General features: G+C 42.7%; 1 protein-coding gene across 1 annotated transcript in view; it reads left to right on the top strand.

The window, feature by feature from the left end:
* LOC139531824 (WW domain binding protein VOPP1-like) overlaps positions 1 to 17315 on the top strand; it is an 85707-nt gene that overhangs the window by 11436 nt on the left and 56956 nt on the right. The window contains exon 2 of the mRNA XM_071328697.1: positions 8438 to 8496. Coding sequence (XP_071184798.1) covers positions 8438 to 8496 — 59 coding nt within the window. The remainder of the gene's footprint in view (positions 1 to 8437; positions 8497 to 17315) is intronic.

Here is a 17315-nt window from a genome sequence, read left to right as displayed (position 1 = left end):
CTTAGGTGTCTCACAGTACAGACATTGCAATTTATTGCCCTGGCCACATCTGCAGTCCTCATGCCGCCTTGCCTAAGGCACGTTCACGCAGATGAGCAGAGACCATGGGCATCTTTCTTTTGGTGTTTTTCAGAGTCAGAAAGGCCTCTTTAGTGTCCTAAGTTTTCATAACTGTGACCTTAATTGCCTACCATCTGTAAGCTGTTAGTGTCTTAACGACCGTTCCACAGGTGCATGTTCATTAATCGTTTATGGTTCATTGACCAAGTCATATCTTGTGTATCTCATACCGGTAAGAAAGAAAATCTACTTTCACCCCTGCTCCAATGTAATATGAAAATAGTGCAATTGCTGAACTTGTGTAGATATTCTAAACAGTGTTTTGATAACTTCCAAGCGTAACAGTTCCATGTAGAATAAACTATCCTTCACATAATACTGTAGAAGCAGTGTTCTTCTAATATAACATCGACGGCACCATTTTAATTAAATAACAAAAGACGATAAAAAGTGTAAAAAAAAGTACTTTTTCTGCTGAGTGCAAGGTCTCTCCCTATTCAGACATCAGTATCAACCGGTCTTTCAGTCAGAGGACTCCATTTCAAAAGCATCTATTTTGCCCATCTCCCAAAATGAGAGAGTTGATGAGTGACATGTATTGAAAGGGTGATATTGCTTAACACTTCTGATGTACTGTGTTATTAATAATCACCTTTTGTCCCTTCGGAGGTGTTTGCCAACGCCTGATGGGCATGGGAGTGTAGAGCAGATCCAGGCCCGTCTCGTCACTGATATTGATCATGAAGGAGCCTGACTTCGGCTCTTATATCACGTAGGGGCATAGAGGGGAAAGACCGAAACCATACAGTCAAGGAAGCCACCTGTAAATACACAGTGGAACATAGCCAATCATAGATGCTAATTCACAAGGGACACGTGCTAGCATGTCACTGACTGGTTGGCATTACTCACTCGGGCCCAAGAGTAGTAGGCACAGTGGAAGGGGGCATCTCCTTACAACAGACATGATGCACATATACGCACAGCACTGATTACATTATCAATGGTGGGTAGGTGAATTCCAGGACTGATAGTATTTTGACTAGATCAACTGTCACCAACCTGATTCAAGTGTCCTCCATTACTCTGAAGAGGGACTGGTGTCTGGCCACTGCTTCAGTCTTCTGGAACAGCTCTTGCTATGGTAGGGGGTTCCCACGATGCTGTTAAACAACACATCCAGCAGGTTTTGTACGTAGCCTGTGAATGAAATGAAATATCATCACTCAATAAACATATAGCGAGGGGGAAAATATCTTTCTCTAGTTTGAAAGTAAATGATATGCTAATAGAGGGGCTAACTACAGAATAGATTCAGGCAGGTGATGATACGTTACTATGCAACCAGCTTTGTACGTTGCTGAATGCTTGCTGATACGTTTTGATATTTGCTGCCAGAGCTATGGCTATATTTGTAGTAGGCAAGTACCATTCTTTATTTATTTTTTACTTTGGAAATTTTGACAGTGGAATGAATGTTTCTGACTCATATGGATGCCACAGGCCGTTTTTTAAAAGCCGAGAAGTTGGTTCAGTTGAATTTTAACCTGCGTATGATCAACAATGTATCTGTCTGTTTTCATTCAATATCCAACTAATGATCTTAAATTAAACTGATCCGCTTGCTGAATTGCTAAATTGTATTGCCTTTATTTTTGCATAGTGATGTTTGAGAACCTCCTTTTTGAAAGCTTTAGTATTGCAAGGGTAAGTGCACCCAATGATATGCCTCTGGACGCGTGGTGCTTACTTGCATTTGCCCTATTGTATCTGTATTAACAATGTATTAGGGAAATTACTTTGACTTTTTGAGATCAAACATCCACCGTCTCAGTCTGTCTGTCTCACACTCAAACACAGACACAGGTGTGGATATTTCAAAGGATTTTAAATGTAACACAACTCTCATTATTTTCTTGCATGCTGTTATTCACCATTCAACTCAAGAATCCCCTTGTAGTTAAAACACTGGAATAAAACAAATTTTTCTCTGTCAAACCATCCTCCTTCATATTCCCCTGTCCTGTTGAACTTCAAACATGAATGTTTGTCCAGCCCTTTTCTGCTTTACTTTACTTAGTCTTTAAGTGGGGCTTTACATCTGGCTCCTCAGTAGTTTGTATTAGGCCTAAGCACAGAGAGGCTTCCGGCTAAACGCGGTGACGTGGTGGGCTAGCCAAGCTAATCTGAGGAGAAAGTATTTTGAGGGATTAGCGTCAGCTCCCGGCTCACCCGCCACACTGGATAGCCGCTGTGCAATGATCCTTTCTGGGGTTGTTTGTGCTCACTAATGGAATCGACATCCCTGTGGTTTGACATTATCGAGCCACTTGTGCAAGGGAGGGAGGTGGTGGGGTCGGGGGGGGGGCGGAGAAAAGCAAAGGACTGGAAACGTGTTTCATCTGTTTCCTTTCTCATATCAAGTGAGCTAAACATGTTAATGTGTGGTTTTCCTCTGTAATGAGAATTGTCCTCTGTGGCAGTGAAGTTATACTTCCTGAAACAGTGCTGCAGTAAAATTAGCATTTCAAAATGATTTGAAGAGACTGATGTCTCATACATATTCTGTTTTTCAACTAGACATGATGAACCATCACATATTTATGGTTGCTCCCCAAGTGCAAAAACTGGGAAAATGGTAGTAGGAACATGCAAGGTCATGCGTGGCTACATTTTAAAATGTGTCTTATCACAAGCTAAACACTACACTACTATGTTAGGTTCACTGTGAGCCACACAGTATAAAATCAAGTTGACCATTATAATCTTATGGATTAAGTAGTTGCCTTACCATTAGGAATACGCCTTCGTTGTCTGATTTTATAACCCAGCTACAGACAAATGACATGAGTAATGAATACACACAGGTCGGATTAATGCAGGAGTTTAAAATCATCTAGTAATCCAATATCGTTTCGATGTAAATTGCCTTTTGTGGTACACTGTGGTGGATTTCCCCACTGTTACTTTACATAAAACCAGCCAACATGGGGGATGCTGTCCGGTGGCCTGCGTAAACTGTGGGTGAAGAATACTCCAGAGATTTTATATCACATTAAATGGTTTTAAATGTCTGAGGCTGATTTGTAAAGAGGGAGTTAAAAAAACTAAACTAAACCAACAACACATGTCCTTCCAATGTCCCGGCCTATCTGGGACAAATCTGAGCAGGACGCCACAGTTTGCCGTTGCATAGCGGTCACTCATTCAGTTGTCCCTTCAACTGTCGCTCTGCTGGTCTACTGAGAATACATTTGTAAACTCTCTTGTTTTAATGAAGCTTGTCAGTGGGGTGGGAGACTAGCTGTTCTGGTTTGCTCTGAGGCTGGCCTGGATATCTGGAGTCTGTCAGTTCCTGATACTACAATACATGGCTGTGGACCCTGCTGTTGGCAGTGTCAATGTGGGTAAGTTGGTCCCACAAACAGACAGGCTGGGTGGTTGTCTCAACCATGGCGTCCCTCTTCCTGCCAGGGCTTCCCTGCCAGGGCGTCCCCATATTGTCCATCCCAACAGCCAACACGTTGACAAATGCTCCATTGTATGGCCCTAGTCTGTATGACCCAACCTCCCTCGTGACTGTCCCCCTTCTCTGGTGGCAAGAGCCAGGAAACATCCTAGGGTTGTGTTTAGGGGTTGAACCCCCATCCATTGTGCCCTCAGTGGGCACGCATTGTGTGAAAACACCCCCCCCCTACCCCTTCCCTTTTTTTGGGCCCATGGCACAAACCAGAAAAGGGATTCCTGGGGAGAAAATATCACCCCAACCTGCCCCTCATGGCTGGTGTGCGACTGGCGTGGTGCGGCAGAAAAGGTCTCCACTGATGGGAACTGTTAATTACGTGCTCATGACCTTTCCCCAACCCGTCGGTCGGCGCCCTTTTTCACTTCTCTAATGAAGCTGCTGTGGAAGTGGGTTTTTGTTTCAACCACACTTCTCGGAAGACAGACCAGGCTTCATTGTCTTGTTTACTTCATCTCTCACCTCAATGAGAGCTTTGTCTGTGGATGCATCTCAATAGTCTGAACTAAAGTGGCGCCTCTCCTCATCTTTTTCCAGGACTGGGCAGGTGAGCGCAGTAGGGCATGGGTGCCAATTCTGTGCAAGCCGCATTAGACTATTGAGATGCAGCCCAGGTGTACCCACATGATACCAATTTTATAGCCTTTATATGAATTATATTACTATACAGTGGATGGGGGATTGTTTTATTTAGACAACACACAGAGCGTGCCAAATCTGTGAAAGTCAAAGAGAATTACAGAAAGGCAGAGTGAACAGCTTTGCAACATGTCCTTGACAAGGTGGTATCATTTAAATGACTCTGACAACACATAATTATTCAAATCAAAGACTCCCTTTTCAAGGACACAGCTGCAAACCTTTCCTGAGGCTTCGGCAGAGGACGGTACTGTGTGTTGCACAAAGCCAAGGCTGTCTAGGAGAGAACCAGTATGTATGATTCAAAACAGCAAGACTATTTGCATGGGTTAACATACAGGGATAAAATGTATGTTCATTTGCTCATGGGCAAACAGATAATCTTGACACTGAAAAGCATCCCAGTTACAGTACTGTATGAATAACCAACATGTTTTCATATGTGAGCAGAGCTGTTTCATTTATCTTTAGAAGCTTCAGAGTGTCTCCTATTTAATGAAAAGCATTACTTGCACATAAAGCATTCGAGGCTACGCCTGGCCTTGTGCATAACAGATTCCCAGTTAGTCTAGGACATATTCCCTTCTCTCTCTCTCTGTCTCCTTTCCATCTTTCATCCTCTTTTTCTATTTCAACATCTTACAAAGACGGGCTTCGGTCTGCGTTTTGATAGAGGGCAGTTGGAGGCAGCTGCGTCGTGTAGCCGGAAGGCGTATTGATTATTAAATGACAGTCCTGCCCAGATGAATGAAACCCGGCGTAATGGGATGCAGGCAGACGGCCCGCTGCTCTGAAATGGGTTTGTTGGTATGCTCTTTATCGTAAGACCGTCTCGAATTCTTATCCAATTAGACCGAGAACATCATCTCTCAAATGGTGAAGCCCAGAGCATGTGCTGATTAGTCTAGCACTAGGTTGACAGAGAATGGAGGTTATTGACAGCATGGATGAAGCCTGAAATAACTGCAGACTTAGTTTAGAAGGAAGGCCTTATATAGTTTTTCCCAATAGGCATGGGCGGTATCCAGATTTTCATATTGTCTTTACCGTCCTTCTCTTATCCCGGAAGTGTACGGTATTACAAGCATAGCACAGAAGGGACACTAAAAACGCAAGAAATGCTAATAGCTCATCAAGTCATTTTCAGTGAGTGAGGACATTTACAAGCAAAAGAGAACTAAATAAATTGTGGAAATGAATGAAGTTGTGATTTATAGTTTTCTGAAGGAAGAGCAGCATGTGTACATGGAGGGGGAAAAAACGCTAGTAGGAAGCGCAGGGGGAAAAAAATGAAACTTATCCAGAGCTCTTTGACTTCTGGCAGAAAGCCATTGTAAGATATCTGATGGCAAACATTTAGTAGTGAATTACATACAAGTGTAACTTCATCCAGTGTTGCCAACTCCTCAGTAAGGAAAGTAGCTATTGGCTGTCCTAAAAGTCGCTAAATGATGCCATCACCTAATTTGCATAATTGGCCATGTGAATGTAATTGTGATGGACACTGTAGGAGAGAGAAAAAGTGAGTAAAAAACACCCTAAATAAGTTTAGAACTACAAATGAAATTTCTTCTGTCGATTCTTGTTTGTTTTTTTGTCACAATTCCAACCCTCCTCCTTTATCCGGGCTTGGGACCAGCAAAAGTGACCCAAAAGAGACACTCTGGCAGTTATTTATTTTATTTTTTATTTTTCTTTATTTGTTTTTAACCTTATGGTCCACTTAGGAGCCTACAACAAGTCACAGTAAAACATGAACATTTTTAACCATAACATGTTTTAATTTTTTTTGTATACAATCTACATTAACAATCTAAATGGACCAAAAGGAGACCATAGAAAAAAACTGTCAATGTGAGAAAATTATGGTAACTAGTCTGGCCCTAATTCAGGTTAATAGTTTTTTTTAAATGTTAGCCAGGGCGGGATCAGCCAGCAGTGGCTTTCCGCATGCGCGATTCATTTGCAGTCTGGACGCGGAGGGGTGAACATCTCCTGCTCTGACTACAGCGTGAGGACTGGGCCGCCTGTGAATGCTTTGGGATGGGCCCACGGCAGCACCCGCTGCTCGTTGAGAAGAGTAAGAACGTACTTTCACGTCAGAGTCTCCACTAACACCAGAAAAAGTCGCTAGATTCACTTTTTTGGAAATGTGTCGCTAGAGGGGTCTGAATTCTCGCTAAATATAGCGACTGAGTCGCTAAGTTGGCAACACTGACTTCCTCACCTCATGTGTGACGCTACAACTCGCGGATAGATGTAGAATGCTATGGACTCTCCAGCGGACCCTCCAGCTTCCGCTGTCTCCCATTGTGCTGTTACAAACCAGCACGTGACTGTCTCAATTGTTCTGGGGTAACACGGAACCCAAACCGGTTGCGCCCATCGTGCATAAATGTATTTTGTCCCCCCCCACCAAACGCGATCACGACACGCAGGTTAAAATATCAGAACAAACTGAGCCAATTATATTAATTTGGGGAAAGGTCGAATAGCATTAAACATTTATGGCAATTTAGCTAGCTAGCTTGCACTTGCTAGCTAATTTGTCCTATTTTGCTAGCTTACTGTTGCTAGCTAATTTGTCCTGGGATAGAAACATTGAGTTGTTATTTTACCAGAAATGGACAAGGTCCTCTACTCCGACAATTAATCCACACATAAAACGGTCAACCGTTTCTAGTGATCTCTCCTCCTTCCAGGCTTTTTCATCTCTTGACTTTATATTGTGATTGGCAACTTTCATAAATTAGGTACATTACCGCCACTGATCTCGTTCATCTTTCAGTCACCCATGTGGGTATAACCAATGAGGAGATGGCACGTGGGTATCTGCTTCTATAAACCAATGAGATGGGAGAGGCAGGACTTGCAGCGCAATCTGCTTCACAAATAGAACTGATTTCTATTTTACACAGAACCCGGCTGCACACGTGCGCCATCGTGCATACATTTATTTTGTCCCCCTACACCAAACGCGATCACAACACGCAGGTTAAAATATCAAAACAAACTCTGAAGCAATTACATTAATTTGGGGACAGGTCGAAAAGCATTAAACATTTATGGCAATTTAGCTAGTTAGCTAGCACTTGCTTGCTAATTTGTCCTATTTAGCTAGCTTGCTGTTGCTAGCTAATTTGTCCTGGGATAGAAACATTGAGTTGTTATTTTACCAGAAATGCACAATGTCCTCTACTCCGACAATTAATCCACACAAACGGTCAACCGTTTCTAGTCATCTCTCCTCTTTCCAGGCTTTTTCATTTTGAACTTGTATGGTGATTGGCATCTAAACTTTCATAGTATTACCACGACGACCGGCAACACAGTTCGTCTTTCAATCACCCAGTTGGGTACCTGCTTCTAGAAACCAATGAGGAGATGGGAGACTGCAGGTATTAACTTAAAAATAGTCAAATGTATTGAAAAACAAATAAATAGTTTTGATGGTATTGAAAAACCATCCTGTGGCTTTTTCTAAATACCCCGGTATACCGCCCAAACCTAGCGTCCAACCCAGCTCCACAAGCATAAGACTGAGGCTCTATCAATTGCTGAAGACTGTCCTCTCCTTCCTTCATCTGCACTGACCGGAAAGGACATGAAGGGTGAAAACATGGTAGGAACTGGTCAAGTCTTTCAGATCAGTTCAATGGCAGGAGAGGTGGCAGGGAGATTTTTTTTACAGTTGAGAAAGAGCCAGCAGAGACACATAGAATAGTCCATTTCTGAGAAGAAACAGGTTCGCACCTATTTGAAATCTCTGTTCCATTCCAAACGTCCAGTCCACCTGGTCAGTCTCCAGTCAAACAGCTGTGGTCCTTTCCCGGGACCTTTTTTGATTTGTTGTCATGTTACCTGGTCTGTCAGTGAAGTGGTTGTTTGAGGCCCATTTAAGAAAGGCTCTCTACGAGCAACCACCCTAGGAAGTTGCGGAGAACCTCTCGTACTCTGGATAGGGATGTATTTTGACAGACTTCTGCTGTTCCGGGAGAGGTTTTCAGGCAATTTGCTCCTGTCAAACGGCAAAAGCGTCTTGGCCTCAGGGCCACAGCAAAGTACCGCTCTTGGCGATGTACTGAACCCAATGTCAGGTCATACTTTGTGGGATAAGTGGTCTGTGTTGGGGGAAGGGAGGGAGTCTTAAAAAGAAAAACTGTTTCCTAAAGCGAGAGAATGCATGGACTGACTTTTTTTCTCTCCCTCTTGCAGTGTATAGAGGCCAAGAAGTCTTGCTGGTATTTTGAAGGTGGATACCCCATCTACTTTATGTAAGTACCACCTGCTATATGCCACAACATGGTGTACAATGTCCGATTTCACATTTTTTTTGTACCCAGCACAAGGTGCACCTGTGTAATGATCATGCTATTTAATCAGCTTCTTGATATGCCACACCTGTCAGGTAGATGAATTATCTTGGCAAAGCACCAGTCTCAACGTCAGCAGTGAAGAGGCGACTCCGGGATGCTGGCCTTCTGGGCAGAGTTCCTCTGTCCAGTGTCTGTGTTCTTTTGCCCATCTTAATCTTTTATTTTTATTGGCCAGTCTGAGATATGGCTTTTTCTTTGCAACTCTGCCTAGAAGGCCAGCATCCCGGAGTTGCCTCTTCACTGTTGACGTTGAGACTGGTGTTTTGCGGGTACTATTTAATGACGCTGCCAGTTGAGAACTTGTGAGGCGTCTGTTTCTCAAACTAGACACTAATGTACTTGTCCTCTTGCTCAGTTGTGCACCGGTGCCTCCGACTCCTCTTTCTATTCTGGTTAGAGACAGTTTGCGCTGTTCTGTGAACGGAGTGTACACAGCGTTGTACGAGATCTTCAATTTCTTGGTAATTTCTCGCATGGAATAGCCTTCAATTCTCAGAACAAGAATTGACTGATGAGTTTCAGAAGAAAGGTCTTTGTTTCTGGTCATTTTGATCCTGTAATCGAACCCACAAATGCTGATGCACCAGATACTCAACTAGTCTAAAGAAGGCCAGTTTTATTGCTTCTTAAATCACCATCCACCATCAACAAAACGCCAAATTATGGAATTTCTTGTGGAAGAATGGTGTCGCATCCCTCCAGTGGAATTCCCAACATTTGTAGAATTTAAGACACTTAATATTGGTATTTCCTTTATTTTGGCAGTTTACTGTATATCTACTGGCGAAAGGGGATACCTAGTCAGTTGTACAACTGAATGCCTTTACCTGAAATTTATTTTCTGCATTTAACCCTGAATCAGAGAGGTGCGGGGGGCTGCCTTAATCGACATCCATGGCTTCGGCACACGGGGAACAGTGGGTTAACTGCCTTGCTCAGGGGCAGAACAACATATTTTTACCTTGTCAGCTCAGGGATTCAATCCAGCAACCTTTTGGTTACTGGCCCAACGCTCTAACCACTAGGCTACCTGCTAGTGGTTAGCGTCCAGATTATTTACATGAGGAAACAGTGGAGTGAAGAAGAGCAATGGGTGAATCACATCATGCCTCCAAGCTGTTTAATGTCCATTGGTGTCTGGATGAAACGGGCTAGTCTTAAAGTCCCAGCCCTGGTTAGAGAGCAGCTCATCAGGGGCCCCAGAGCTCCTGATTAATGTACAGGCCTCTGACTGCTGACTGCAGGCTCTGGAAGGGATTTGCCTCCGCTCTCCACCCCTGTCTTCACCCACAGAAAGAGCTTTGTGCTCTGGCGTTAAGATGTAGGTCCCCCCCCCCCCCCCCCTCCAGGGGGCCAGGCAGAAGTTCACTGGGCAGGAACCAATTATAGATAGCGCTGCGCTTTTCCGGGGCCTGGAATAAACATTGGATTTGCATTTCACCACAACGTAGTGCTAATCATCCGACTCATCTGGATGTAATGCCACTGATCGCGTAGAGCGTGATGTTCCGGGGATGTGGCAAGCCGTAGCCCCGGCACGGAATGATATGGCGGCTGAGTTTTGTTCGGCAGTAATGAAATGAGGGGCTGTTGCGGTATTAGGAAAACGTGCCCATCCGTTTGAGTGAAGCAAAGGAAGTATATGTGAGACTGGGAGAGGTGTCTGGTGCTTATCTCTTTTATAATCCCTGTCACACGCATACACACACACATTCGTGATGGGCAGACCACAGGCTGTGAGGATCGGGAACACCATCTCCTCCACACTGACTCTTTACACAGGGGCGTGGCCTCAGCCCTCTGCAGTACTCCCTATTCACCCACGACTGCGTGGCTTTGCACGACACCAACTCCAAGTTTGCTAACAACACCACGTTGTAGGCCTGATTAACCAACAACGACAAGTCAGCCTATAGGGAGGAAGTAAGTGAACTGGCATTTTGGTGCCAGGACAACAACCTCTCCCTCAATGTCAGCAAAACAAATGAGTTTGATTGGTTACTTCAGGAAGCAGAGGAGGGAACATGCCCCAATGTACATCAATGGGGCTGCAGTATAGTCAGCTGTTTTATGTTACTTGGTGTCCACATCAACAAGGACTTGACATGGACCAACAACAACATCTCTTGTCGAGATGGCGCAACAGCATCTATACTTCCTAAGGCGGCTGAAGAACCCTGGGTCCTCTCCAAATACTACCGCTGCACCATCAAAAGCAGCCTGACCGGTTGCATCACAGCCTGGTACAGGAAATGCTCCATCCACGACCGCAAGTCCCTCCAGCGGGTGGTGAAGACAGCCCAGTACATCACAGGTCCGTGTGCACACCCATCCAGGACATCTACTTGAAACGGTGCCTGAGGAAGTCCCGCAGCATCATCAAGGACCAGACACACCCCAGCCATGAGCTGTTCAATCCCTTACTATCGGGCAGACGGTATCGGAGCATGAGGTCTGTTACCAACAGGGTTAGAGACAGTTTCTATCTACAAGCCATCAGAACAGTTTAACTGGACTGACCGCCTGCACTGACTCTCCGTACCTTAGCACACATGCACTCATTCATGCACACACCCACACAGACATACACTCACCCACACGCGCACATATACATTCATGCTACACACACATCACAACTGCTGCTACCGGACTCGTATGTATTATTGCTAAATACTACACAACTTAAACACTGGCCCCCCAATCCCCCCTTTCCCCAAAACACATGTAAATAATATAATTTGTACCTTCCTGTATTATACTTGTGCTAAAAATTGAATTCTATTCTACTGAGCCATTTACATTGTTTGTATTCTTATCTTTTGTTTGAAATTGTTGTTTCATTGTTGCAGGAAACTGCAAGTAAGCATATGTATCCTGGACGTACGGCTAATTAAAGTTAACTTGATACACAGACAGACACACACACACACACACGTGCCTGCTCATTCCCACCCCAGCCCAAATAGGTGGTGAGCCGTAGCAAGCTATCTGCTTAAGTTCTCCAGATGATCGATCTCTGTCAAAGGGAGGAGCTGGTTTTTACATATTGTGTATTTATTTCTTCTAAACACATTTCCGTTTATTGGATTCTTGCAAATTTTTCAAATACTTTTATGTTCGCTAGCTGGACAGGAAAACGCCACGAAGTACTAAACTGTAAAAAAAAAAAAAATCTAAACTCGTGTACTATCTCTGCTGATCACGTCTGCCAATCACTTTATCCATATCTAAGATAGTAGACAGCTGGTGACATCTCGATCTCCGTCCGACAAACTGCTATCAGGTAAAGTATATATATTTTTTATTTGTAATCTAATTTCACGTTTCTATATTTAGTTCTAGAAACGTGATGCTGTAAAATGACTCCCAACTTAGAAAACAGCAACCGTGGTAATGTAGCTAGCTTGCTAGTTACAAGTAGATATGTTGGTAGTTAGCTCGAGAAGATAGCTGTTTTAGCTATCAGTTTAATCCAAGTAATAATTGAATACCACAAAAACCGATAGAACAAGTAGTGTAAATCTAATATAGTCATCAAAGCAGGACCCACTAATTTAATTCATATTGACAAATAAGAAATGCCACATTTATCCCTGTCAATAGGTGGAACAGGATGATTGCAGAGCACCCTGCCTCAGACTGTCAGGATGTTCATTTTCTAGCTCACAAACTACATTCCTTTGCTGTGATTTGTTTTATTTATTCTTGTCTCTCACTTTCGTATGACAGGATCTATTCAACTCTCCTGTATCCTGCTCCCAGAGATCAACCAAGTGCTATTCACCAAGCATGGGGTCATTTACTTACCTGTGAGAAGAACCATTCGACTGCAGTTTCAACTCACTATTTAGACATTGGGACCACACATGGATTTGCCTATTGTCTTTTCTTTGTGGGTTTTGTCTTACACAGTCTAGTGCCCTCAAACTCAACTCTGGACCTCGAAGCCCATTCCACTGCATTTTTTAAATTGTTCCCTTCTCAGGGACTGGTTTTAGACCTGGGACACCAGGTGCTTGCACTTAATGATCAGATAGAACAGAACGAGCAGGCTCCGGATCTTGTACCTTGTAGGGTAAGAGTTGAATACTCCTGATCTAGTGCATTTTAGAATGTAAGAACAGCCACTACAGATACAGATGCTTGTTTGAGCATCTTTATTAATTGTCTCTCACTTTTGTCTCCAATGATCTATTCACCAAGACCTGCAGTTTGAACTAGCCCTGCCGTCACTATTTAGACAAAGACCACGAATGTATTTGCCTGTAGTCTTTTCTTTGTGGGTTTTGTCTTAGTCTAGTGCATTTTAGAGTCGAAGAACACCAACTACAGATGCAAGTGTTTGTTTGAGCATCTCAAAGACTAAATTCAATGTAGAATCAGTTTAACAGGTGACAAACAGAATATTTTACTATTGTAACATGCAGTGGGGAGAATTCTATTTCCCCTGTCAGGAGCCCAGGCTTTTGCTGTAGATGGTAGTTTTCGTGTCTGGACCACACTGGCTTTTGATTGCATTCTGTTGAAGCCACTCTATATTGGTCAGCTTCATTCGTGACCAAGGTGGAATCCTTTCGATATGCCTATGGGGCCTGGGCACACAAATGCTCCTAGAGAGAAGCGGATATACTGAAGCATGCGTTGATGACAGATCTACAGACTCCATCAGAGGCCCAGGCTTTTGGCATAGATGGTTAAGTTCTAATTTCTGGACTGCAACATTGTAAAATTGTGCCCTCCACAGCACTTGATATGCAGTGTCCTCTGTAATTATTGGGACAGTGAAGCATTTCTTTTCTTCTTTTGGCTCTGTACTCCAGCACTTAGGATTTGAAATGACACAATGATACAGTACATTAATGTGGATGCTACCATGATTACGGATTGTCCTGAATGGATCATGAATAATGATGAGTGAGAAAGTTAGACGCAAAAATATCCTAATCCCCCCCCCCCCCCCAAAAAAATGCCAACCCCTGTTATTGGAATCGTGAGAGGTTAGCATGTCTTGGGGGTATGATATTTGTGCTTTCTCACTCATCATTATTCATCGAGGACTATCCATAATCATGGTAGCACCCAAATTAATATGGAAGTGTTTAGAAACATATATTCTTATTTACAATAAAAGTGACTCCAAAATGATACAATATATAATTTATCATTCATTTCTATTGGGCACTAAATAGTCTCAAACACACCTAAAACAAACAGCAAATGCATTCAGAAGTTTGAAGTCACAAGCTTGATGTAATCATTGCGTGCTAGGAATATGGGATCAAATACTACACATATCACCTATGTAATGATCATGCTGTTTAATCAGCTTCTTGATGTGCCACACTTGTCAGGTGGATGGATTATCTTGGCAAAGGAGAAATGCTCACTAACAGGGATGTGAACAAAACATTTGAGAGAAATACAATTTTTGAGTGTATGGAACATTTCTGGGATCTTTTATTTCAGCTCATGAAACATGGGACCAACACTTTATATGTTGCGTATATACTGTATATCTTGATTAGAAAAGTGTTCACCCCCCTGAGAAAATACATGTCAGAAACGCCTTGTTTTTGGCGTAAGTCTCTAAGATTGTACAATATTTGCACTTAAAAAATATATATATATTCTTCAAGCTTTATCGAGTTAGTTGTTGATCATCGCTCATCATTTTCAAGTCTTGCCATAGATTTTTATGAAGATTTAAGTGAACTGTAACTTGGCCATTCAGGAACATTCAATGTCGTATTGGTAAGCAACTCCAGTGTATTGTATTTTAGGTTATTTTCCTGCTGAAAGGTGAATTTGTCTCCCAGTGTCTGGTGGAAAGCAGACTGAACCAGGTTTTTCTCTAGGATTTTGCCTGTGATTAGCTCTATTTACATTATAGTCATTTAGCAGACGCTCTTATCTAGAGCGACTTAGTCGTGAGTTCATACATTTCCATACTTTTTTCGTACTGGTCCATCTTTCTTAAACTCCCTAGCCCTTGCCAATGATGCAGCCACCACCATGCTTGGAAATATGAAGTGCTACTCGGTGATGTGTTGGATTTTCCCCAGACCTAATGTTTTTTGTATTCATTTCTTTGCCACATTTTTTGCAGTATTACTTAAGTCCCTTGTTGCAAACAGGATGCATGTTTTGGAATATTTGTATTCTGCAAAGGCTTCCTTTTTCACTCTGTTATTTAGGTTAGTGTTGTGAAGTAATTACAATGTTGTTGATCCATCCTCAGTTTTCTCATATCACAACCATTAAAACTCTAACGGTTTTAAAATCACCATTGGCCTCATGGTGAAATCCCTGAGCAGTTTCCTTCCTCTCTGGCAACTATGTTAGGAAGGACGCCTGTATCTTTGTAGTGACTGGGTGTGATGATACACCATCCAAAGTGTCATTAATAATTAACTTCATCATGCTCAAAGGGATATTCAACATCAGATTAAAAAATATATATATCTACCAATCTTTTTTATTCTGCAAACAAAATTCCACTTTCACGTTATGAGGGGGGGTGTAGATCAGTGACACAAAATCTCAATTATGAATTCAACAAAAAGTGGAAAAAGTAAAGGGGTGTGAATACTTTCTGAAACGTACATTATGGAAAACATTTCTGACACAGTCCTAGTTAGTAGAATAATGAATGGATTGGCAAGTTTTTGGCACCGTCATCCTTGAAGTTAGTAGGAAACAATTTAAATCACCTAAATATACTCATATTACTGATATTTGAAAATCAAACATTCATTTCCCAACTGCCTTTTATATTATCCCAAGGCTCTTTATCATTCTCCATACTTTATATTCCAATGCGTTCAACATTATGCATGCCCACCATGTTATTGGGCAGCTGCTATTTGAGAACTCATCTGGTTTAGAAATCAAACTCTTGTTATCTTATTGCAGAGCACATTGTACAGCTGTTTTTAGATTGTATTGCATGGTATGCTATATGTCTAGGCTATGCCGTATGTATTGGCTAATATGCATATGCAGCTGTCGTTTTTAAACCTCCATTCTAGCATACATAACACACGCACACACATCTTTCTATCTACATGCTTTTATTTGGGTTTCTATGCAAAGTATATGATTGAGTGTTTCATTCAGCCTGCAGCTAGTCACTTGAAAGGAGACATATAATCATACCAAAACATGGTAAAAATGTTGAATTCACTGAGATGGCTAATGAAACACATTCATATTTATAGCAGCTGGCTAGGCTAGTCTGTAACATTGGCTAGCTTTCAATAAGTTGGCTAAATGGTCAACGGAATTGCCTCTTCATGCGATCAAAACTATTCGTATTACATTCAGCATATTTCAAGTGCACTCAAACTTATTTATCTGATTTCAGTCTTTGGTAGCTAACTATATCTGTTCCTCTTCATCAGACAGCAGCTCGTGTTTTCACACGAGACTGTTAACGTCGTAGATGGAAGTAGGCCGTTGGCGATCTTTGTCACGAGCAGTATGTACGGGAGTTCTGATAGGTTCCAAGTTTGGCAAATTTGCCTGAGCAGACACTGTTGAAATATACTTTTTATGAGAAAATGTGCAAGAATTGAAGGCGACCCCCCAAAAATGTCAAAATATTTTAGTCATACAAAAAAATCTGCTCCTCCCTCGACGGGGATTGATAAACTTCTTGTTTTCCGGCTTCGACCCACCACCTAAAATACTTTGTTGTGAACAATCAGAGGACGATGGGGTGAAGGGTGGCTCCCTGCTGGTCCCTGATATCAACCCTAATGTCCTGATGATGACTGCCACATTTCTCTCCCACTGTTATGGAAAATGTTCATTGCCAATTGAGTGTGACAGCCAGGGAAGTAATGTACCCATCCTGTACTCTTGGAGCAAGTGTTTTTAACGTGCAACGGTTTATGTGAGAGAAACTGTCTTCACTGACTTCTATGGCTGGTTCTGCTGCGTTAGATTTTATTCACAAGGCCAAAAAATCAGAGTAAGGGCAGGAAGGAAAGAGGGAGGGAGCTGGAGAATGTTTCCAACATTCCTAATTCACAGAAACCTAATCAAATGTTCAGGGAACCTTTTGAAGAATGAAATCTGAATTGCTGCGAAGAGACGGAAGTGAAATGAAAAGACGGAAGTGAAATAAAGAGACGGAAGTTTACTTATTACAGGTTTATGAGCATGGGGGTTTTTCCACTCTTTTTCTTTATTCTGTTTTCTGATGACTAGTTTTGCGCTCATTCTCCTGACTCTCGGTCTCTCTCCCAGTCTCTCTCCCTCTCTCTCTCCCAGTCTCATGCCTGTCTACTTCTCTCACTCTCCCTGTCATGCCTCGGTCTCCTTTACGCCCCCCCCCCCCCCCCCCCCGTTCAGATTAAACATTTGCATTGGGGTAAAATCCTGGGTTTAATGATTAGAGAGGACCTTGGATTGACTGTGCTGGCTCGTAAATCACTTCATCTCTCTCTCGGGTTCCTCTCTCGTTCCCTTATTCATATCCGACCATCGCCACGCGAGACAGGAAACAGCGGATTACAAATGAGACCGTACATACATGTCTGTCTGGAGCCAGTCACGGCGCCACTTTCCAACCCCATCAATTGCCACTTGGAGTGTCTCGTCACACACACACACACACCAGCCCTCCAATTACAATGGCTTTATAATGTAGGCCTGCCTGACTCTACTCATCATATACCTTATCAGTGTACTGTAGCTAGGGACCCATTTTCAGA

This window comes from Salvelinus alpinus, chromosome 10 (assembly GCF_045679555.1).
Source record: "Salvelinus alpinus chromosome 10, SLU_Salpinus.1, whole genome shotgun sequence".
NCBI classification, from domain to species: Eukaryota; Metazoa; Chordata; class Actinopteri; order Salmoniformes; family Salmonidae; genus Salvelinus; species Salvelinus alpinus.
This window is presented reverse-complemented; position numbering and strand designations above follow the sequence as displayed.